This window comes from Thunnus thynnus, chromosome 11 (assembly GCF_963924715.1).
Source record: "Thunnus thynnus chromosome 11, fThuThy2.1, whole genome shotgun sequence".
In the NCBI taxonomy this organism is placed as follows: Eukaryota; Metazoa; Chordata; class Actinopteri; order Scombriformes; family Scombridae; genus Thunnus; species Thunnus thynnus.
The window spans coordinates 18370192-18394412 of NC_089527.1; the positions used below are offsets into that span (position 1 = coordinate 18370192).

The 24221-nt window shown below is 37.2% G+C and overlaps 3 protein-coding genes across 5 annotated transcripts in view; 2 read left to right on the plus strand and 1 right to left on the minus strand.

Moving 5' to 3' along the window:
* On the plus strand, window positions 1-6765 carry ssb (small RNA binding exonuclease protection factor La). The gene is made up of 12 exons (XM_067603533.1): window positions 1-143; window positions 1465-1531; window positions 1618-1721; window positions 3475-3649; window positions 3972-4079; window positions 4175-4278; window positions 5160-5231; window positions 5327-5369; window positions 5471-5611; window positions 5701-5887; window positions 5994-6113; window positions 6222-6765. The coding sequence occupies exons 2-12, from the start codon at window positions 1472-1474 to the stop codon at window positions 6299-6301; spliced, it is 1194 nt and encodes a 397-aa protein (XP_067459634.1). The 5' UTR covers window positions 1-143; window positions 1465-1471; the 3' UTR covers window positions 6302-6765.
* On the minus strand, window positions 6322-10399 carry mettl5 (methyltransferase 5, N6-adenosine). Of its 2 annotated transcripts, XM_067603536.1 has the most exons (7): window positions 10150-10399; window positions 9960-10074; window positions 9076-9260; window positions 8137-8219; window positions 6967-7018; window positions 6847-6896; window positions 6322-6438 (listed from the first exon to the last, which is right to left on the minus strand). In XM_067603536.1, exons 1-7 carry the CDS (start codon window positions 10247-10249, stop codon window positions 6397-6399), a joined length of 627 nt encoding a protein of 208 aa, XP_067459637.1. In that variant the 5' UTR covers window positions 10250-10399; the 3' UTR covers window positions 6322-6396. The 2 variants fall into 2 exon arrangements, with proteins under 2 accessions (XP_067459637.1, XP_067459636.1); XM_067603535.1 differs by lacking the exon at window positions 6322-6438 and having other exon boundaries at window positions 6735-6896; window positions 10150-10398.
* Window positions 10400-13021: 2622 nt separating this feature from the next.
* The window catches only part of ubr3 (ubiquitin protein ligase E3 component n-recognin 3), a 46659-nt gene continuing 35459 nt past the window's right edge, over window positions 13022-24221 (plus strand). For both annotated transcript variants that reach the window (XM_067603538.1, XM_067603537.1), the window contains exons 1-18: window positions 13022-13492; window positions 14780-14919; window positions 15230-15382; window positions 15779-15934; window positions 16424-16464; window positions 16754-16820; window positions 16905-17035; window positions 17279-17507; window positions 18234-18413; window positions 19415-19548; window positions 19703-19789; window positions 19872-19937; window positions 20033-20122; window positions 20223-20351; window positions 20439-20491; window positions 20604-20737; window positions 22850-22935; window positions 23312-23453. In XM_067603538.1, coding sequence (XP_067459639.1) covers window positions 13056-13492; window positions 14780-14919; window positions 15230-15382; window positions 15779-15934; window positions 16424-16464; window positions 16754-16820; window positions 16905-17035; window positions 17279-17507; window positions 18234-18413; window positions 19415-19548; window positions 19703-19789; window positions 19872-19937; window positions 20033-20122; window positions 20223-20351; window positions 20439-20491; window positions 20604-20737; window positions 22850-22935; window positions 23312-23453 — 2455 coding nt within the window. In that variant the 5' untranslated portion in view covers window positions 13022-13055. The remainder of the gene's footprint in view (window positions 13493-14779; window positions 14920-15229; window positions 15383-15778; window positions 15935-16423; window positions 16465-16753; window positions 16821-16904; window positions 17036-17278; window positions 17508-18233; window positions 18414-19414; window positions 19549-19702; window positions 19790-19871; window positions 19938-20032; window positions 20123-20222; window positions 20352-20438; window positions 20492-20603; window positions 20738-22849; window positions 22936-23311; window positions 23454-24221) is intronic.

Sequence of the window (24221 nt, forward strand, 5' to 3'; positions counted from 1 at the left end):
AGAAGAAGAAGAAATCATCGCACTCTTCTACGCATGCGTAGGACGCATGGTAGCACGCAGCTCTACAACGTGTTGAGAAGTGAGGACTTAAGTCTGAAGGGTTTGAACGGTTATAATTGCTGCTGGCGGTGATTCAGCGTATCGTAAGTATAAGTTTTAAAGGCGGTGTAAAACGTCCTTTTGTGGTTTCTCATATATTCCCCGGTAAATGTTTCTGTAGGTTTATAAAACAACATCCTCATTTAGTTTGTTTGAACGACACGCTGCTGCTGCCAGAATGGAGTTAAGTTACGCAGAGTGTAAATGAATAATCAAACATATAAAAAAAAGTAATTTATAGCTAATTAAATATCACCCTGAATAAACCTTGTGCTGTTGGCGTGACTAGACAGAAAAAGCAGGGTGACTTGCTCTTTTAGTGGGCGAACACAGCGTGGCCGGTTGCTAGCAGTTTAGCTCTCATGCTAGCTGCAGCATGACATCAGGATGCGTGAGAACTGTCCACTGTTCATACACGGATGTGCTGTTTCTTATATTTTATGTGCTCTTATTGGTCTTAATAGAGGTTATTTACTGGCCAAAGCCGCTCAAAGTTGTTGTTGTTATTATTCTAAATGATTATTTAACTGCAAATAATTGTTAATTGATTCACTACAGAATGATACACACAGCTCTCCTCAAACAAGAGCTACGTCCCTGCTGTGGGAAAGGAAAGGTTTAAAAACTCTTTTCAGATTGCTGAAAGTGTTTGTGCATTCGAATCTCAGCAAATCATAAAATAAAAAAACCCCTCCTGTTATCTGGCCTTGTAGATATTTTAAAATATCCACAGTTGAGTCTTCTCTTCAGTACTATGGAAGTTAATTGAGTTGCTGTGCTCCCAGTCTTGGAAAAATTACATCTGAACAAATCACAGCAAAGGCTTTTTCCATGAACAGTGTCTAGGTTACACAGAATAATCCAGAGACACAAGTATGGACAGTTGACCATTTGACACCAGACCATTTTGAAAACCTTCAATAAATAGCTTTGGATGCCTGCCAGGATCGGGGCAGTGCTCAAACACACATCCTGAAGATGAACAATTGTTAGAATAAACTAGTATGGATAATTCTATTTTTATTATGTGTAGACATTTATAAGGGAGTCAACTAATGATTATTCTCAGTGATTAATCTATAAATTATTTGTTCAATTAATTGTACAGTTTCGAAAATGGTGAAAAATTGCTCAAATTTTTCTAGTCGCAACATTTTAAAACCCTGGAACCAAAGTTTGGCATTTTTGCTTAATACATAATTTCAACTTTTACTGGATCTTTTCTGTACTTAGACTAATTGTTTAATTGACTAATAATTCCAGTGTTTACATATACATAAATGTGTCATATCAATCAAAGAGTAAGGTTTTATTTTTTTTATTGAGAACATTTTTTTAATTGTATGTTTACTGTGTCATTCACAGAACAGTCATGGCAGAAAATAAAGAAGAGATGTCTCCAATTGAGATGAAAGTGGCACGACAATTAGAGGTAATTCATATTTTTGAATTTTTATTTATGTTTTGCACCTGACAGTTATTTTCAGCACCAACAGTGTTTCTGCTTCTTGCCTTTAGTACTACTTTGGGGACCACAATCTTCCAAGAGACAAGTTTCTCAAAGAACAACTGCAACTTGATGATGGTTGGGTGCCTTTGGAGACGATGCTTAAATTCAACAGGTATGTTACACTCCACTCTATCGCATGCTCTGTTTAACTGCTGTTAACCAAGAACCACTCATGTTTTATCCATATCTGCTTTCATTTATGAATTTATTGGTACCTGTCCCCTACATTTACCTTGTACAATTTAGAGATTTTTAAAACAACAGTGATCTGGGAGGAAATTAGGAGGTGCTATAACAAATTCTGGCAGTATTTCTCTTAACACATTTCCTAAAAATATATTTTTATTCAAATTTTACAGAGGTTGCAGGATATACCCAAGAACAATAGCACCCCCCAACCTTCTGACAACAGAAGAGAGGATGACAATAGTAATAACAAAAATGAAAATAAATACAAAATAATAAATAAATCATAAAAATCACATGTTGGGGATCTTTTAACACATTTTTTTGAATTTTCATTTTCATTTTGATAGAGAATATAACATTTTTTGAAAAGCTTGGAGTTCATTTTTTCACTGACGTTAGGCATCCCATGCAACACAAAACCAAGTAATGTCAGGGTCAGTCCATCAACCCTCATTAAACCCTCCCATTGCTTTCTCTGCTGTGCTGGACTGTCTGCTCAGTTGACTCATCAGCAGAAATCCAGTTATTCCAACGGCGCACAAAAGAAATATAGCTGCAGTGAATAAGATTATCTGACAATTTCTATTTCGTTGCCTGTGTCGTCCTGTATTTTACCATCATCTACTGGTTGTAGTTGTCTTATGCATGTTGAGACATACATGTGAAGGAGTCCGATGTGACTTAAGTTCAGCGAATAACAGGGGTTAGCTCTATCTGTGCCTGTAGGTAATGTTAGTGTTTACTTGCAATCACACTGCTGTCACTGTATTGTTAAGGTGGTTTTCTGCTGTTCTCACCACACCTTCAGTGTTTTAGATCAGGCCATTAAATAGTGGTCAACAAAATGTGTCCTGGATTGCATTGCACCTTTTTTTTTAGGTTTTTTTTTTGATGAACAGTTGATGGGGACATGCCTGCTTCAATATCACTGACTGGTGTGTCACCAGCACTGAATAACTGAATCAGATTCTGAATCTTAGTAATAATCAATATTAGTATGGCAAAAATCAACTAAAAGCAATGTCCACCAAAGCCTGCGAGCAGTGATGTGGGAAATGGTTTCATTTGGGTGCAGAGAGGAGAAGAAAAGGAGGAATTGTTTGACTGAGCAAGAAACAATTAGTTTTGGACCCATTGTAGGATTCATGACAAGATCGGTGCATGTCCTCACCCTGTCCCTCAGGATTTGACACCAGTCAGATCTCATTACCAAGTAAAATTTAGCTGGATTGAAGAGCTACTGCAGGGCATTTAGACCCTTCTATTGACAACTCAGCAAAATCCAAGTGGACAAAGTCTGCATATTCGAATTTTGTCGTAGACAGAAGTCGGTGTGAGTCAGCACTCTGTTTTCTCATCAATCCTAATTGCTTGAAAGAGCCGTGCAGCAGTAACTCAGTTGCTTGTGTGATTTAGATTTTATTTATATTTTATTTTACGATTCATTTTGCAGGTATCAAGCAAATTCTAGCTATGAGTGATTGTGGCAATTCAGACATTAAAAGGAAGAGATTAGATCATATGCAAATGTCCCCAGTTATGTACGGTGTCACTGCAGTGAGATGAAGAATAAACATTCATGTTTGGTATTTACACACTCGTACACCAGGACTGTTTGAATTTTTTCTTCCTTCCTCTTCAGAGCATCTGTTGACACATTTTTGTTCTGTTCCCAGACTGAAGTCTTTAACTACAGACACCACCATCATCATCGCAGCCCTCCAGAAATCAAAGAGCGGCCTCTTGGAAATCAGCGAAGACAAGACTAAAATCAGGAGGTCTCTAAACAAACCTTTACCCGAACTGAATGATGAATACAAAGATGCCCTAAAACACAAATCTGTGTACATTGTAAGTTTTTAAAGTGCATACACACCAATTTATAATTTTGATTTTAAATTGTCTTTATGGTTACACAATGTCACTTATGTTTCCATTATATCAAACTATAGAAAAAGGTTTATTTTATTCCCCCTGCAGTTGTTTTCCAAGCATAGATCTACATGTCATGACACTTTGTATGTGCTTTAAATTTACAAACATTTACATAAAATTTCCATTCTTAGACTACAAGCCCTTCCTAGCTCATCTTATACATACTGTAATTTCACTCGGGTATACTGCTGTTATTTTTAAACACAGGGATAATAATTTGTCCTCTTTTCTCATCTAGAAAGGTTTTCCTCTCGAAACTTCCCTTGATGAGATTCAGGAGTGGTTGAACGGGAAAGGCACAATAGAAAACATTCAGATGAGGAGAAACCTGCAAAGGCAGTTCAAGGTAAATTTAGTGTATTTGGTTACAATTCCAGTCATAGGATTTTACTCCTAATTTGGGGGGATTCACTATTATTTCTTAAATTTCTTTCTTTACAGGGGTCAGTGTTTATCTGTTTTGACACAGAAGAATCATCCAAGCAGTTCTTAGAACGTTCAGACATAAAATCATTCAAGGACAACGAAATGCTCGTGTTATCAAGGTATGTTGAACTGTTTCTTTTATTTACAGTGGATAAATGGTGTGTTTTTTAATTTAGAAATAAAGTCAGCACAAGATTTGAAGGGAACAAATGTGATTGTGAAATACTTAAATCTAAAATTATAGTGCAGAATTATGCAATGTAACAGAATTGGGGTTGGAGAAATTAAATGTAGCATGTACAGAGTCTCTCTCTTCTAGACTCAGCCTTTAAGCCGATTAAGCTATTTCCACTAGATTTGTTGACTTTTTTTTAACCTCTCAGGAAGCTTCCTATCAATCTATGAAACTAGTGTGGACACAGTGTTTTTTGTCATTTATTGTGGGATAATTGGTGTTTTCCAACAATATGACCATACAAATCAACACACAGAGAAGGGGATGATGTTAGGAGTGGTTTGATAATTCTTTATGGGTGATCTAGTTTTGGAAACTTGTTACTGTTGGAGTACATTTTAACTAATATGGATTCAAGCTGACCACAGCCGCTGTTCTCTGTTAACTACTTTTGCAATGGCCTTCAGTCGCAAGACTTTTCATATTATTCAAAGTCTTTGGGTCACACATATTTGAGATGTAATCAAAGAAATTTCAAAACTGGACAACCACAATGTATGCTAGAAGTTGTTGCAACATGTGGCCTGATAAGGTTCCTATCTTTTCTTGCACAGGCTTTGTTCAGGGTTTTATTTTTGCGGTACTTTCTGACATTAAGCAAATAGATGAACTGTGTTAAAATGTGCCTTAATATTCCAAGTTCAGGTTTACCTACAGAGTGAAACTTTTCATCCAGATAATCAACATGTGTAATTTGTCCCCAGCTGGCCAAACTTGTAAATATCACTGTATCTAATAATCATGTTGTTACTGTTCTACTTTCAGAGAAGACTACCATGCAAAGAAAGCAGAAGAGAGAAAACAGTTCAAAGCAGAGACAAAAGCAAAAGCTAGACAGTGAGTACAAAAACAATAATATTGTGTCCCTAAAAATGTACCATACATTTTGTTTCAAATTACTGACCCTACGCCTCCCAAAAAATGTCATCCAGGGACAAAGAACAGCAGCAGAAACATGCAGAAGACAAAGAAATGGTAAGATCCCCCAAAACTGTTACAAGCTCAAGTTCTCTCACCGGGATGAACTCTTACATACAGAATACGGTCACGCTAATGATGATTCATTTGTGTTGCAGGGTCTGCTTCTGGATGAAAAGACAGGTTGCTTATTGAAGTTTTCAGGAGAGCTTGAAGATGTTTCACGAGAGGACTTTCACGTATTGTTCTCTGGGCATGGAAAGATCAAGTGGGTCGATTTTACAAGAGGAGCCAAAGAGGTAACTAAACTCTCTCCCGCTCAAGGTCTCCTACTCACAGATGAAGAAACGTCATCTGGTTAAACATATGTGTTTTTATTCCCAACAAGGGCACCCTCCTTTTTGACGGAAATGCAAAAGAGGCATTCGATAAGGCCAAAGAGGCAAGCGGAGGGGAACTGAAAATCAAGGACAACAGTGTTACATGGCAGGTGCTTGAGGGAGATGAGGAGAAAGAGGTACTGAAGAAGATCATCGAAGCTCAACAAGAATCTTACAACCGATCCAAAGGCAGAGGTAAAAATTGTTTTCAAACTATCTGCTGATCTAAAATGATTTGTAAATCATTAATAGCCCATTTTATATCATCAATGTTTTATTTTTATCTTGTCTGACTTAAAAGGAAGAGGAAGATCAGGTGGCAGAGGAAGAGGAGGCAGAAGGGGAAGAGGTGGCAGAGATCAAGGCAGAACTCAATACCAAGGCAAAAAGACGAAATTTGATAGTGATGATGATGACGATGGTAAGTTCAACATCTTTTCAGAGAGCTTCAATATTTGGTTGGATAGCAAAATATAAACAGTTAATCATGTTGCATCTACTTTGTGTTTTTTTTTTTTTTTTCCTCCAGCACCTGCAGCCCCAAAGAGAGAGCTAGAAGACGCTGACGGTCCCGCAGCAAAGGTTGCCAAAACTGAAAATGGATCTTAGTAATAAGGTCACACCCAGAATTTTTTCCTTTGTGAAAACATTTATTATAAACAGTGAAAATGCAGAGGCAACTTAAATCCATTCCAGTGAAAGCTTCAGGGTTTGGAGAACCGTAGGAAGTCCACCTGGATGTCAACCTAGAGAACAATTTGCAAAGCTTGGCATCAGTTTTCAGCCTTTTAAGTCCTTGTATGTCGTGCCTCTCACATGTGTACCTATGTTTTTCTTCTTACATTTGTTTTGATTTTATCATATATAACATTGAATCAAATCTGTTCTTTGACAGTAATTTAATTTGGTCAGAACATTTTTAGTTGGTTTTGTAAGACCTGTGTGAAATCTGGAGTCTGTGTGCCATTGTTATTTTTTTCATGTAGATTTCCTACATTGAGTGAAAACATTCGCTTTGCTATTTTTTTTAAGTTCGCATATGTGAATAGCAAATAAAACGTTTCTAAAAATTATTCGGCAACAGTTTGAATGTGTTGTGAATTACAGCATGAGATATCTGCCTCAGACTGGTGGGATATGATATGTGAGCTTACCGATTTCTTCTTATGGAACTTGTAAGATGCGGGCAAGTCATATCTTAGTTCTGTAAAGAAAGTGATCACTTTGAATATTTTATTTGTAGAGAATATGAATATATTACTGTATTTTCTTACCTGCTATTACTTCCATCTTTACTCCCCAGTCATTAGCCTTCTTTTGTATGTGCTGTAATTACAGAAGGAATTAAACGTCAAAGAATTAAAGCATTACTCAATCACTGTTCAAGCAAAACTGGTCAGATTTCTGTTCTTCTACTACTGGAGATGAAGACTTGAATCAAAGGACCACTGTGTAAGATTTAGTAGCATCTAGCGGAACAGACTTGGCAGAAATGGAACATAATCTTCATAAGTATGTTTTAATTAATGTGTAATCCCATGAAATAAGAATTGTGTTTTTGTTACATGAGAACGAGTCCTTTATATCTACATGGGTCCCCTTCCACAGAGCCCGCCATGTTTCTACAGTAGCTCAGAGCAGACAAACCAAACACTGGCTCTAGAGAGGGCCTTTTGCAAGTTTTGCAGCCACATGTAGGTTCCCCTACACACTTGGTAGGGGAGGGATATTCAGTTGGTTGTAATCTGCAACCTCACCACTAGATGCCACTAAATCCTACATACTGGTCCTTAAAAGGTACTCTGGAGTTTTTGACCTATTAGCACATTGGAGGGTTTTTTAAGTCTGTCGTTGTTTGGTTTCAAGAACACACATGCATGCTGGTGACCTGACAATGGATTCACACTTCCATTGATCTACAGGTGGCTGTAATGTACCAACAAAGGCAGAGAAGAAGACAAAGCTAGTAAACATAGATGGTAACAATGCTGGATTTTAAATAGTTGTGCTTTGCAAATGTTTTATGAGGAAGGAAATCCATCCACACTTTTGTTAGACCTCAAGGATACACTTAAAATACTGTAAATATAACTTTTTTTTTTTTTTTTTTTACAAGAACACTCCACAGGTCACCTTTAGTCATAAAAATGAGCACTTGAAATGTGACTTGGACTTGACTGCTGTGAGACTTGAAAGCAAAAAAGACTCCAAGTCTGAAGTTTTTACCCTTTCATTGAAAAACATGGTCTCATCTATGTCAAATTACTATTTTTACTAAAAGCTAACAGCATTGAACAGAGAATGTCATTGTAATGGTCTGTATTCACAGACTTACAATTGACTACCAGTTTCTTTATGAAAACTTGTGATCTGACTTGGACTTACCCCAAAACCTGTCTAATACCAAAGTGCTATAAATGCTATCGTATGTATACTGAACTTACCTCTCGTGTTGATGTTTTATGAAGTGAATATACTGCTGTGTTTGCCATTGTTAAGGCGGCTCTCAGGAACTTCATGTCCATGCCTTGTAAAAAATAAAAATAAAATAAAAGAAATGAAACTACATGTTATACAACAGGGCTACGCTTTAGAGTTAAAGGGGTTTTCCACTGAGTTTACACATGAAGATCAGTTTACTCATCTCAAGGAACTATACAGCCTGTAAAAACAGAAGTATAACGTCTTCTTTCTAATGCTGCCTTAAACACTGTTAATGTCAACATCCAACTCATAATTACGACAGGGAAACTCAAATTTTTCTGAAAGATCTGACTATCCAACTTGGCCTTTAGCACCTGAAAAAGCAAACAAATATGAATGCCTCACATCAGCCAAAGTCCATCGTTTAAGGCAAATAAACCCAAACTTAATGGATGTAGAGTGACATGCACAGTATTTTCAACCCTTAAACAACCAACTCTGCAATCTGAGCTTAGGAGGGCTGTGAGATGCAAATGAAAGCTCTGGAAAAAACTGATAAATCGAGCTTGAGATTGTTTTTTTGGTCAAACTTTTCTAAACATAAGAATCTTCTCCATCTCTTCTATCCATCCCATGAATGTGGCATTAAGTTTGAAAAAATAACCCCTGATGATGCCATCAGAGTGATTGTGCTTAGGTTTTTTACATCGTAGCTTTCCTCATATTAAGGGAGTGTGGAGTTTTAAAGATTTACCATTTACCAGTCAGATAGTCTACTGAATGATGCTATTGAGTAGCATTATGGGAAATGTAGGCTCCACTGTTTTTGCTCTTGACACAATAGCGACACTGCTGCATTGATTTTGACCTTTCTTTTTTAAAATCAGTCTTTAGGAAGTCCCTCAGCTTTATAGAAACATAATACTAAACCACCCGAGCCCTTTAAACTGTGTGCTCACCTTGGTTGTGTTTCGTCCCAAATGGTGGATTCATGATGACTGTGTCAAACCTCTTGGCATAAGCCTCTGCCTCCAGAGCACACAGGTCACACTGGACCAGATCGACGTTAGAAATCTCAAATTCCTCTGCATTTCTTCTGAATATGTCCAGTGCATCGTCGTCAATGTCAAAGCCAATGCACAGACTGAAGAAAAGAGAGCAGAGAGTAATGAATGAAGCTTAGCATGTGTTAAAGGGCGGGTTCACAATTTAGTCTATGCTAAAACAATAGTCAGGTGCCCAAATGAAGACTGAAACAGGTTTTTCTTGTCATTATCATTCCTCCTGTTCGTACTGACCATTAGAGGATCTCTTCATAATGATTGGGGGGGGTGGAGTAGTCCTCCTTCTGTGGAAAAATGTATTTAAAAGTTTATCTGAAGCTTCAGTTGTCCAAATTATTCAAATCAAGTAGATATCTTTCAGTCTTTTTAGTGCCAAAGTTCCTCTTTTTGTTACTATACTTTTACAGCAGCTAAACAGAGGAACACAAAGAGGGAATTTAATGCTACAAAGACTGTAAATGTGGTAGATATCCACTTGATCTGACTAACTCAGACTGCTGAAGCCTCATATAAGCTTCAGATAAACTTTTAAATGCATTTTTGCACACAATGACTGTGTGGACACACTGTGGATTTTGGCCCCCATCACTTACATTGAAAGCACTTTTGATGGGGATCTTTTCATAGTCAGTATGAACAGAAGGAATGATTACAACGAGGAAAACCTCTTTCATTGTTCATATGGACATCTGATTGTTATTTTAAGACAGACTTGAGAAAATTGTGATCCTATCCTTCAACATGACAACATCTTAAGAAGGACGGTTTGATGGTCTCACCCTGCATCAAGCATCGCCGCCCCGATGCTGAGGACCCCGCAGCCGCATCCCAGATCCGCCACTAGTTTCCCCTCAATGTCATCAAACGTGTTGTGTATTGTGTACAACATGCATGCTGTGGAAACATCAACAAGTTAAAAAGAGAAATGTGCGCTATTAACAAACAAAAGCTCACATGTTGTCGCCTCACCAGCGATATGAGGACTGGTTGGATATTGCTCAAGAAGGATTTTTGGCTCCTCAAAAGCGTCGACCTGCTGCAGGCAGCTCTCTAACTCTTTTAGTTTCATGTCTCAAACACGTGTGTCACCGGAACTGCGGTACAATGTGTTTTATTTATTTATTTACGGGTTATATTCAGGTTAAATCATTGTGAATCTGTAGTTTTCAGCATGGTTAAAGATGACTTCCGCAAGCGTGTGTACGTCAACCAAAACAATCCGACATTGACTCGGTACGTCATGATAGTGGTTCCTCCCTTGCACAACATTTATTTTTGATTTATGAACTTTATTTATATATTTTTTGCTGTTGATTTATTCATTTTATATATATTATTTGTTAGTGCAACATACCGAGAACAACTGCCACAAATACAGAGAAAATTAAGTAATGTATCAATTAAAAAGTGATAAATGTATAAGAGACTAATAATAAATGAAAAAGTAAGATAAAAGTTTCACAACGTGAAATTTAAGTGTATTATAAATGTGTGACAAAGGAGGGCTTCTTACATACATGTCTAAGGATCAAGTTTTTACTGCTAATAGAAGTATATCAGACATACAGATTTATTCAAAGGTCAATTAATTTTTAATGCCTCCTTCCCTGCACAGTATATTAGTTACAATGCCAGTTTATAATTCAACTTAAATGTAGAATTCCAAACAGTGGAAGAAAGTAACTAAGTAGTCCTAAATGTACATGAGAACTGTACAATTATGAAGTACTTTACTTGAGAATTTCTGTCATCTACTGTGTACTTCTTCCTATTTTACAGATTATCAATTTTAATACAAAACATATCCAACAACTAACATGTTAATGCAGTATAGTGTATATTCAGATAGGTTTGTTTTGTCTCTTTTGTCTATCTTTTTTTTTTTTTTTTTTTTTATTGAACAGTAAATTTACAAAAGCATGGCAAGTCAACCATGGTATTAAAAACCTGTCTGTAAACAAACTAAAAAAATACAAAAACTGTTAAAAAAATTAGAAAATACATAAAAAATATATAAATTGTAAATAATACAATTTAAATAAAACAATAAAGTAAAAAAAAAAACTCATTATAAAAAGCATTGAAAATGGGTGGGATTTCCATATATTGTCTCTTTTGTCTATCATCATCAGTCTGATGATGATGGGATGTTCCCAAATTAGTCTGTCAGTTGCCTAGAAACAAGCAAACAAAACACAACTTAGATACATGTGTATGAACTGAGCTGTTTAAACAAACTCGACTCATTTACTTAAATTACTTCAATAAAGCGTAATTGGACCAAAAACTTTTATATTTATTTTGTTTTTGTTTGTATATTCAGATATAGTAGAAATGTATTGTTTGATATGGACAGTCAGCTCTGAAAAGTCTGAAAACTTTTTGTTGAAGAATTTGGATTTGTGAATATAAAATTTTGTCAAAAATAATAAGCAAATTAATCAAATAGAACTGCGAGCAGAGATTCCTGTCATATTCACTGAATCCAAACAATACATTTTTCCAAAGTAATAAAAAGTGAGGGTAAATATGATCAGCAATAAAACTTCACAATTGTTTTGTATGCGGGCAAAGACCAAAATAAATGTACCAGCGTTTTGCTGACTTCCCCACAAAAGGTAGAACTTACATCAATGTCTATCTTGAGTTTCTGCAAATAATGATTAGTTGGATAAAACCTGTGAAGTACTTTAAAAGATATTTCTTTGACTTTGTTAGTCAGAAAAAAACTTGTGGCAATAGAAATGTCTCTAACAAAGGTGGACTAATATGATATGGCAGAAGGTGTACTTATGATATCTTGTTGAAAAGATTGATGGATTGCCTTATTTTTATTCTTAGTTTGTCATGAAAAACAAGTTTTCCCAACAGTTGTTTCAGTTGCATCTGTCAGTATAGGGTGATTTTAATTTCCCTTAAAACCTTTAAAAAGTGAAATAATACCAGAGGGGAAAGTATCAAAAACAATTGATAAATCCTTTGGAGAAACAGGGACTCCAAAGTCATGAATAAATTCAACATAATTATAGAGAAGATCATGTCGGTTGAATATTTTTTTGTACAAAATTCAATTACAAAGCTTTATGGCATATTTCAATTATACAAAACATACATCTGTGTTGGAACAGTGTGTTCTGATGTTCAGAGGACTCTTTAACTCTCCCTGGTGTACACATTCAAACAGCATGGGCATGGTACTAGCAAAGAAACTTATTCTCAAAGACTGGAAGACACCGACTCCTCCGTGCTTCAGGAACTGGTTGCATTAACTTGTTTAGGTTATTCACATGGAGAAACTGTGATTTAATAGTTTAAAATGTCAGCATAAATAGGAAGGATCTTAGGGTCCCTTTTTGCAATATCTGGACTCAGTTTGACCCAATTTGTATGTATATATAGATTGGGTTTTTTCTTTGTTTTGTTTTTTTACTCCTATTTTTGATGGGTTGTAATAAACAATCACATGTGGATGATATGTACTGTTACGAAGTTTTGTGTTCTTGATATGTGGTTAAGATGAATTTCTCTTTGTAACTTGTATCCCTCTCCCCAGGCGTGTATGTGTGTGTATGTTTAAATTGGGCTTTGGGCATTGATTTTTGTGTGGTTTATTTGTTGCTATTAAAAATGTGTCAAAAATAATAATACTCCAAAAAAAAGATTTATTTTTATACTATATATATATATATATATATGTAGTTCTAGATTTAAAAAAAACTGTGAGGAGTGAAGTTATTCTTGTAAATTTGTAGATTATCACGTTTGCATATTCTGTAGCCAATAACAACGAGCCTACCGAGAAAGTATCGCGAGAAAACTCGAGAACATGGAAGCAAGACAACAAAAATAAATTTGTGGTCAACAAGCCAGAGTGCATGATGGCGGCGTCGCTGCTGCTGCGCCGGGACAAGAAAGCCACTGCCGCCCACTTAAAGGCAGACTTAAACCGGACTGACAACACCTCTGGAGTCCGACAACTTCAGGAGCTGCTTGACGTCGTGTTAAATCCCGAGAAACCAGCGGCGGACACGGATGCTCTTGACTGGTGTAAATGTCTGATCGCAGGAGGCGACGGTTTCGAGGACTTCTGTAAAACCGTCCGCTCCTATGACAACGCGACACTGTGCGGTTTGGTATGGACGGCTAATTTCGTGGCGTATCGATGCCGGACCTGTGGCATCTCTCCGTGCATGTCACTCTGCGCTGAGTGCTTCAATAACGGAGACCACACGGGCCATGATTTCAACATGTTCCGGAGCCAGGCTGGCGGGGCCTGTGACTGTGGAGACGGTAATGTCATGCGAGAAACGGGGTAAGTCCGAGGCTAGCTGTGGGCTAAACGAGCTGGCTATGCTAACCGACGGGTTACAGCCAGTATCGTTTTCACTGGCCGTGGTGGGAAAGTGGGCGGATATTCTAGCTAAAAACATTTCCTCAGGTGCTTTTTGAGGTCAGTTTCCAGATTATTCTGCCTTAAATGTGCTCTCTCCTGTCATTTATCAATAGGATAGCCTCGACTTAGCAGCTAGCCATAACAAAAAATCTTATACCTGAGGCTATTTTCTATCTATATATTACCGATATATGACTGTTTATATGTGTGCTGGGGCTTAGATTATCATGATAATCTCTTTTACTGCAGTTAAAAGCTGCAGAAATCTTTGAAGTTAAATTATTTAGTTTCAACTGTGGTGTTTGAGTATCTGCCTCCTTTTTATGTGTCTCTGTATGTAACGTTACCGTATTTGTGTATATGAATTTGTATATTTATACATATGACCCAATTATTTCTGTTATTGATTGCAGACCGAAATAATTTTCAAAGATTGAATTACTGTTAATTGCTCTGGATTAAAGTGTAAAACGGTTTGTCACATCAATTCTCTGATAGCTTTTTTTCCTCTACAGAAACTGTAATACACATCCTTAGATTAGATTGAATTTTATATGAAAGAGTCAAAATCTATACACAAAGTATTGTCACAGGTTGATATTGTATAGCTGGGTAACACAAAGTTGGTCAGAGTATAACAGTGGCCTGCTCAATAGTTCATTTTTGTTTTGACAGTCAAATACAGTCTTATCGATATGAGCAAGAGAAGAGGTAGTTTCTGTGTTGCTATGAATCACGCTATACTTATGGGAAGAGAAAAAAAGCCTTCCAGCCCAACCCAATATTTAACTCTTGAGACATTGATATAATCACAAGTATTACATCTGTAGAAACGTTTTATTAAAATTAATTTAAATAGATGGTTACAGATATTCTACCCCAACTGCACTTACGTTCTGCTTTCTTTCACCTGTAAAAATAATTAAAACTGCCCAAGAATTGCAACAAAAGTTGATTTCATTTTCATTTGTTTATTCCAGTCCATATGTTTAACAGACCTAGAAGAAAACATTCACTGCATAATTTCTTATAATAACTTACTCAAGAAAAGTCTCTCTAAACACCGGAAAGGACAGGCTGAAGCCTAAGCTTATTACGCCTACCCATTTTAGCTTCATTAGAGAGAGAAAATGATGGTCTCTGTCAGAGGTCTGCAATATCAACATTTGTTTTTTTTTTTTTTCTTTCTTTCTTTCTTTCTGACAGGTTTTGCCGACGGCATCGGTTGAGAACAGGGGAGAATGTCCCTTCAATACCTCGAGACCTTCTCTTGATGTCTGAGATGGTTCTTCCTCGCTTCATCCTGTGTATCATACAGTATCTGAGGGATGGATACATTGAACCAGGTGAAAACACTCATGACTATAGTCTTCTCTTTACAAAGACATGTACATGTACATATACCTTGACCCACTGACCAACTCACACAAAAGCCACGACTACAAAAAATACTTTAAATGTGTCTGTGTCCTTCAGAACCCTAGCAAAAAAGTCTAAAACTCTCTCTTGACCTTCTTACATATGATGTGGATCTCTTGTTGCATATCTTATGAAAACATGGATCTGCTGTGCAAGCTGCATACCAGTTGTAAACAGCTGCTTGCATCAAATATTGCGTTCACGAAGTAGTTCATATCTCTTATCTCATTTTACCAGACACCTCAACTGAGAGAGATCTACAGAAAGTCCTGCAACAGCTGGAGCCTCAAATCTCCTTCCTGGAGGAGCTGACGAAGATGGGAGGGGCAATGAGGACTGTGTTGACAAAGATCTTGACCAATCAGCAAACATTCAAGGAGTTGAGCATGGGTAAATATCTACACTACTTATGTAAGAGTGTATTAATTGACAAGAATTTCTATGCCCCTGAGTTTTAATAGTTCCTTTGTTATTGGGCTGTGTTTAATATTTCTAGTCTGTTGGTGTTGCTATATGATTTCTTCTCACAAGGAAAAGTTTAAGTGAAAATTTCAAAATTTGAAGTAAAGCACAAACCAAACTGTTAAAAATGGGGGAAAAGAGATCTTATTGATCTGTACCTTCATCCAGGCCATGCATTTTGTTGCTGAATACCTGATCCAGGTGTTTTCTAACTTTTTATGAATTGCTGCACATTTACCTTTTTGATAAAGGTTTTTGCTCATCTTGAGATTTTAACAATATAGTAATTGTTGTTGCAATTTCTGTTTTGCTCCACTGCTGCAGGCCAAGAGGAGAATTTGTATGCTAAAAAGAACTATGAGAAGTATTTGTCGGCGTTGAAGAATTCAGGTCTGGTTTCTGTGGAGGATAAAACCCAAGGTGCCGCTGCTGATGTCACTGTTGGTGCTGAAGGAGGTGCAGGAGCAATGGTCCTATTGGGTAAGATAATCTTTGTGAAATTCTTGATAGTCTGCATGCTTTTTTTTTAAGGGGTGTGAGCCCTGCAGGTGCCTGAAACCTTTCCTTTTTCAACAAGCAAACATCCTATTGTGCTAAATTATAGATCAAAAAACGATCAAATGATTGGGACTGTTACTCCTTAGCACCACGTTCTTTTGAACTGGGCGTAACCAATTTCCCTTCCACTTTTTACACACTGTATACTTGACCTGCCTCCATCATAGGTATTCAAGAGAATGTTGATGACATAAAGATGATTATAGAACAGCACAAACCACAGAAATCTAACTTTACATACATGATTTAAAAGGAGTTACAACTCACTTTGTGGCCAATGCTGAATATGGCTTAGAAAACAAATTGGCAGCAATTTTGCAAACTGATATCTTGGTAACCTTTGTATTTGTATTTGCCCATTGATTCTGCTGATGTCTACTTATGAATAAATGTTTCTCTCAATTTTCATAGGAACCACTGCTCCAGGGAGCCCAGATGAGTCCAGTAAAGAGGTACACATCAACATCACATGTAGAATAACCAGATATAACCAATTTAGAATTTAAGTTTAGTTTAGTGTTCATTAACCTGTTATTTTAGATAAATATTTTTGTCTAATAAATATAGTGACCAAAGTCCCTTGGATTCAAAAATAAATTGTCCAAATTTTTTTTTTCTTTTACCAATCAGCATTTCAGGTGGTTTATTTTAATGTGACTCAAACTGATCCATGGTTGTTACTGTTTGTACTTTGTGCAGATGTGTTAAAATTAATGGTGTTGGATTTTATTTTCTTCCCAGGAGGACCAAGACGCAGGGCAGTCTGTTGGACAGAGAAAGAGGGTTAAGTTGAGTAGCAGTACGAAAGGTAAACGCAAAGTAAATGTAATGCACTAATATACTTTATGTTAGAGGAACCGCCCTCCTTATTATGTACCTTTTCTGCCCTCAGACCCGTGTATTATTGAGTCTCTGAAGCATAAATGCTTTTTGGAGGAGCTGCTGTTTTGGACAATAAAATATGAGTTTCCTCAGAAGATGGTCACCTTCTTACTCAACATGTTGCCAGATCAGGATTACAAGGTATTTTCTTTTCCATGTTTACATTTGTCTGCAAAAATGCAACAATCTAGCATAACTTTTAGTTGTGTGCCTAGTCTGTTATTTATATGTTTGTGATACAGTTCCTTTGCATTCCTCTGTCATGCCATAGACTCAATTAGCTGAAATGTTATATGTATAAAGTTTTTAAAGCAAATTGAATCCTCCTTAAAAGGAAGCAACATAACATTAAGTCTTAATTATTTTTGACTTCCTTTCTGACAGATCACCTTTACAAAAACATTTGTTCAGCATTATGCATTCATCATGAAAACGCTGATGAAAAGCCACGAGTCGGATACAATGTCCAACCGCATTGTACATATTAGTGTGCAACTGTTCAGCAACGAGGAGCTGGCTCGACACGTGACAGAGGAGTGTCAGCTCCTGGACATCATGGTCACAGTCCTCCTCTACATGATGGAGAGTTGCCTTATTAAAAGTGAACTTCAGGGTAAGTGAATGTGTTGGATTACGATTCATTTTGATTAGTAGTAAACACACCTCATCATACTTAAAAATAGTTGGGTCATCACACCACCACATATGAAAGCAAGAGTTTTTTGTCTTTTGCTTTAAAAAAAAAAAAGATTTCTTATATTGGTGACTGATCATTATCTCCTTTGGCCTTATGCATTATTAAATTTTTGCTTTACCAGGCTGATTCTGTTTTAAAGATGGAAAGTAATGTCAGTGGTGTAATAACCCGCAGCTCACGTTGTAAAGACCTGATGCTATGAGCCGGGAAGCATGGACGAAATTATATCAGGAGGTTTTATGCCGCTGGATCACCATTAACTTTAAATTTGACTGCACTGTCTCATTTTTAGTAATACAAATATTTGAAACATGTTAAGATTTTGATAAATGCAGCTGTTAATTTTCTTTGTATTTTTAATCATTGTCAGTGCAGATGTTTCATCCCTTTGACCTTTCTCATTGTGCTGGTTTTGGGTGAAATAAGCTTCAATTTTTTATTTTTTGTTTTTTATCACTGACACTGACATAAACGCTCCATCAGTACGCAGGTGTTGCATTTTGTAATTGTTGCATTGGCCAATGTCTTTCTCCACATTTTTTTTAATTTGTTGCTTTTAAAGAACTAAATTAAACATGAGCCAAATGTCAATAACTTAATGCACGTTTGTCCCTATTTCTTGTTTTTTTCCCCCTTCTTTAGATGAAGAGAACAGCCGCCATGTTGTGGTGAACTGTAGTGAGGCTCTGTTGAAGAACAACACTTACTGGCCATTAGTTAGTGACTTTATTAACATCCTCTCACACCAAAGTGTTGCAAAAAAGTTCCTGGAAGACCATTCATTGTTGATGCTATGGATGAGCTTTGTGTCATTTTTCCAAGGTAAGTCATAGTAATTGATAAAGCGACTGCACTTATATGCTGCTTCTATTACCTGAGTAGGAAGAAGTGCTTCACAGTGCCTCCCATTCACGTACACATTCACACACTGATAGCAGTGGAGTTTGGAGTTCAGTATGCTGGCATTCAAAACCACTTGTGGCCCATACTTAAAATGCAGAAGTTAATATTGTATCTACAGAGTGACAGATACTTTTGGTGACCTAGCGTGTATCCACCTTTGTTAAATCAGACTAGAAGTTTTACAGACAAATAGTCATTAGATCCCATAGCATCCTCTGCTTGTACATATAACTCAACCTATTGTTATTTATCTGTTCTTGATTAATAAGGTTGTACTTGCTCACTTGTACCCCACCTATTCAATAATGGTAGCTCAGTGATTCGATAACACCACTAAACAGTTTAATGACGCTGTCATTTGTGATGGAAACTCCATGAAGTCAAACACAATAATTTATTTAAATGATTGCTCCTGCTTGTGCAGATTTCCAGTTAGACTTCATGTACCAAAGGCTGATCTCATCTATACTGTGGTAATAATATAATGCCTCATGAAAAAGTGAGTTATGGGGTGTACAAAATGAATCTTTGTCAGTGAATTAGAACTGAGGTTAGTGCTGCTCACTTGAGATGTGGACTCTACTCACAACCCTATAAATAACACTCACCCTTGCACAGTGGGCTTCAGTGTCCTCTTGCTGATGATATGTGCAGTGTCACTATTACGTTCTATGCATGTCTGCAGCACAACTCTTGCTTTAAATTCTCCTGTTTTTATAGAGATTAATCTGGCTTTTACCAAACAGATTTGGCAGATTTATAAATTTAGGGAATAATCTGCTAGTATGCTAACATTTATACAGCCATTTTTTATATTTGCATGAGAAAAATATATCTTTTGATTTGTTTATATGGGTGTTAAGAAGCCATGTAACATGTGTTCACTGTCTAACCTTTGAAATAATTTCCTGTTGTCATAGGTATGAACCTGAACAAGCGGGAGTTGAATGAACATGTGGAATTTGAGTCTCAGACATACTATGCAGCGTTTGCAGCAGAGCTTGAGGCCTGTGCACAACCCATGTGGGGTCTCTTAACACACTGCAAAGTCAAAGTAAGTCCTGTTTCTGTTCTCACACATCGCTCCTGTGTGCATCCTTAGTGATCTTGAAGGATTAATGGAATATGCAGTTCAAACATCCTGCACTACATGCACTTACTGTATAACCTCATATAAATTTTTAACATGTTAAATTGTCTGTGTGCAGGAGACACAGGAATATACTAAAACTGTGGTACGCTACTGTTTGGAGACCCTTCAGATCTGGTTTGATGCCATTGGCTTCATTGATGAGGTAAATTTAAAAGACAAATCACTGTATTTACAAGCAAAGTTTTTTCCTCCCCCGTTTCTCATGGCTCATATTTCTCCAACAGCCTGCTCCAAATCAAGTGACATTTCACCTGCCACTGCACCGCTACTATGCCATGTTCCTCAGTAAGGTATGCAAGAAGTCCCATCTCTTAAAACACAAACACACAAGAATACACTGCAGAGTCATATGTGATAAGCTAATTGTTTGGTTGAAAATTCTCAGGCTGTGAAGTGCCAAGGCTTGGACCTGGACAGCCTCCTGCCTGACCAAGAGATGCTGATGAAGATCATGGTGCATCCACTCCAAATTCAGGTATAGCATCAAAGGCCTGTAAGCAGATTTTAGGGTTTGTATTCATGTATGCATCTCCTCCAGGTCTGCAGCCACATGTTAATACTTTGTCTGGCTGTAGGCATGCCTGTCAGAGATCCATAGCAACATGTGGGTCAGAAATGGTCTGCAGATCAAGGGACAAGCCATGACCTACGTGCAGTCACACTTCTGCAACTCCATGATTGACCCAGACATCTATCTGCTCCAGGTTAGCATTGCTCACTGTCAATATCATATACTGTAGTTCCTTTTTTTGTCCCTATTCTGAATTCCTCATTCTCTATGTGTTTTGCAGGTTTGTGCATCAAGACTCGATCCGGACTACTTTATCTCAAGTGTTTTTGAGAGGTAAGCTCCAACTAATGCATGTGTATTCGTGTAATGTCTTACCACATAATGCATTTATAATTCAACACAGCTTAGTGGTATTGTATTTTACATATTATCTTCTCTCACACAGATTCAAAGTGGTTGACCTGTTGACCATGGCGTCTCAGCATCAGAATGCTGTGTTAGACTCTGAGCAGGAGAGACCAATGCTAGAAGGAGCACTGACCTTCCTGGTCATATTGACGAGCCTTCGCATTCATTTGGGTAAGTGGTACAACAGAGAATACACACAGTCTACAGGGAGTAAGAAAATAACAAAAACTTAGAATGCAAGAAAATAGCACTACAGTAAATTTCTGTTTCACAAAGCTCATAATGTATTTTCTGTCTAGCTGGAATCAGACCATACAATATTTTTGTCCTTCACGAAGGTCACCATGTTAGATTAGGCAATCATAGTGCCATAAATTCTTGCCGTGTCTTGGTTGGGAGACTGACGACACTACAAGTATGACCCCGACCAATCATCATTCAAGATGATTTCAATTATAACTGAAAAAGTATATAGTAATCAAGAAAACAGTGGTGACTGACGGTAGGTTTTATTGCCTGTATCAGCCTGTGGAGGAGGCGAGCCGCTGCTCTCCCTGCTGTCTAAAATGCTAAATGTGACTCTGCTCAACTAGACAGCCGCTGGACAGCTTTGACTTTCTCTGCCGGTGTCTACATATGTGCGCCAGAGAGCACTCTGCCATCCTGTTGGTCAACGTCAAGGAACATGTCGTGGACGATGTCAAACTAGGCAGGAATATACAAAAAATTCTGACATGCTAGACTTTTCATCAGGGTTTCGTGGGGTGTCCCAGCTGCCACATCACTTTTCTTCAATTATGCCACACTACATGCATATTCTTCGTTCTTTACGTTCATAATCAGGTCTGACAAAATCCTGTCAAAAACGGGCTGGATTCATGTAGTCTGATCCCGGCATAAGGTGTTGATACACCCAGTGGTTGCTGAAAAAACAGAGTCTGTCAATAAATATCCTATGTGTGTCTTGGAGTAATTGTTGGTGAGGGTGCACTCGTAGTCACCATTTCTCTTTTCTAGTGCAGTTTTCTAATGTTTGACAAATGGCTTCATGATTTTTGAGACTTTAACTTTGACACATTACATAATTTTCTGACTAATGAACCAGCAATTCAATTAATGGTAATTCTTGGAGATGGCCAAACTACAAAATTATATTCTTGGCAGATTTCTGGCTAATATGTTCTCTGTCTGCTGTGGTTTGTACTATTTTCAATCAGCCAAAGATGATTTAATAGAAAAAGAAACCTCAATCCATATAATTATGTTTCAGAAGACAGAGTGGACCGTGTCTTTTTGCTTCACGTCACTCTTGACTACTAACGAGCCAACTCATTAGTTTAAATTACTGAGAGCTGGTGGATAGTGGATGATGGTCAGAAACTTCCAGTTGAACTTTCAGGCACATCATATCATTGTTGTAAGCTTTGTCCTTCAGTTGGATATCAAAACATTTAGTTAAATTATCAGAGATGAGCAACCTTCTGTTTTTTGGTGTTACCATAAATGCAGCATGACTAAATGGGATCCAAATAGGTCACATTTTGTATTAACAATTAGCAAAATTTACTTTGAAATGAAAGAACCTTGAGAGAACATCAACAACAATTTAAGTTTAATAATGGTATGCCTAGAATTTCATTTATAGACAATAATAGCAATTTGATAAAAATCACGATCGCCTTATCGGTCAGAACATTTTCCTCAAGCCCCACTGAATGGAAATAAATGGAAAACAGTTCTTAAAGTCACATTTGTTCAGTCAGGAATTCTCTAGCCAATCTGTGGGATCATGGTTGATGTAACACTTTTTGATGGATCATTATTGACTATATAAAGCCTAAAGTGATTAGTGTGTAGCTAAAAAAAACCCTACACAAAGTACTTTGTTAATGCTGGAGATGAAGAGAGGTTGCCCTTCATCCCAAGCAGATCTACATGGACCCTCCTTTTTAATGTATGTAACACAAAACACTATAAAAAGTATTTATCATTAAAGAGAAGCTGTTGTGCACGGTTAATGACACTGATCCATCCTTTGTTAATAATCCATCTGCCAAACACAGCAAAACATAATTTCATAGGAACAGGCATCACAACTAGACCCATGTTTACATTGAATAAAAGACTCCTAATGGCAAATTGGTTGAAGACTGCAAACTACATCCTCAAAATTGCCGAATTGAATCAACACCTCTGATGATTATATGAGCCTCAGTGACTGTTTTTTAATCTTTTAATCTTTTCAGTTTGTCCTCACGTTCTACATCTCACTCTCATTTACAGGGATGACAGATGATGAGATCCTTCGGGCTGAGATGGTCTCCCAGTTGTGTATGAATGACCGTACACACAGTGCACTGTTAGACCTTGTATCCTTCAATACTCAACGAGTACTTTAAAAGAGCATCTAGTATCCAGTCCATCAGAATCAGAATCTGTTTACTGGCCAAGTAAGTAAGCATACAAAGAATGTGTCTTGGCATTTGCTACAGAATGGAATAATAATAGTTTTGAAATGAGATATAGAGCTTGAAATGAAATATTGACTGTACAAATGAAATATGGACTGTGCTACAGACAAAGAAATGAAGTATATGAAAGTGACAAGTGCAGGGATTAAACAAGGGATGTGAAATGTCCTGTTTGATAACAGAACAGTTCAGCTATTTAGTAGCAGCCTCTGGAAAGAAGACACTGTTCAGTGTCTGTCCATGAACATCTTCTTCCTTAAGATTTTTTTCTTAGATCCCTGAGAATCCCAACCCAAAGAGTGGCATCGTACCAGGGAGCTGTAGTTTTGAGGAGATGCTCTCTGCCGTGGCTGACTTCAAAGCACCAGTGTTTGAGCCAGGAGGCTCCATGCAGCAGGGCATGTACACACCGAAAGGTAGGACGATGATGCTGAAGTTGAATGCATGATTTACTAATGGACAACTGTAATAAGTAACCTGTTAAACATATGGAAATTACAGTGGGGGTTGTCACGGCATTGTTGAATGTTTAATTTGCATAAAACTGTACATGCATGGAAGTGAATAAGGAAGGTTTAAACCTAGAAACCAAAAGAACTTGATGCTTGTCAGGTGTTTGAGCCACAAGACTGAGACAGAATAATTTCTGAACTGAGAAAGATGAGACTTTGTGCCTTCATGTAGTCTGCAAGTACTAGAAAACATCCATGCTTTGACGAAAAGCTCTCAGCCACCACTGCAAAGACTTGGGGTTAGATTCTCAGGCTTTATCATGTGTTTAAAAAAAAAAAACACAATTAACTCTGTTTGATGGTGGAAATTCAGCAAGGATTCTTGTCCTTGATGCTGCACTAGTAGCTGAAAAAGTAACGTTTGTCTGCCTACCGCCCTCCACTGGCCAGTAGCAGCCTTAGCATTGACAAGGACTACAATGTGTAGGTAATTGGGCTTTCCAAACTGAGAAAAAGAATCACAAAAGTATTTAAAAAAAGACACATTGTGTCATTTAGTATCAAGCAAATCACTGGAGCTTATCCTTTAAAAATACATATTTTCCCAACATCAACAATGTTGTATTTGCTAATTCATGTCCTGTAACTCACAGCAAGCATTAAGTTTTGGGTTGATGATGTATGTTGCAGTTTGTGTATTTTCATGATGAGTCTAAAATATATAATAATATA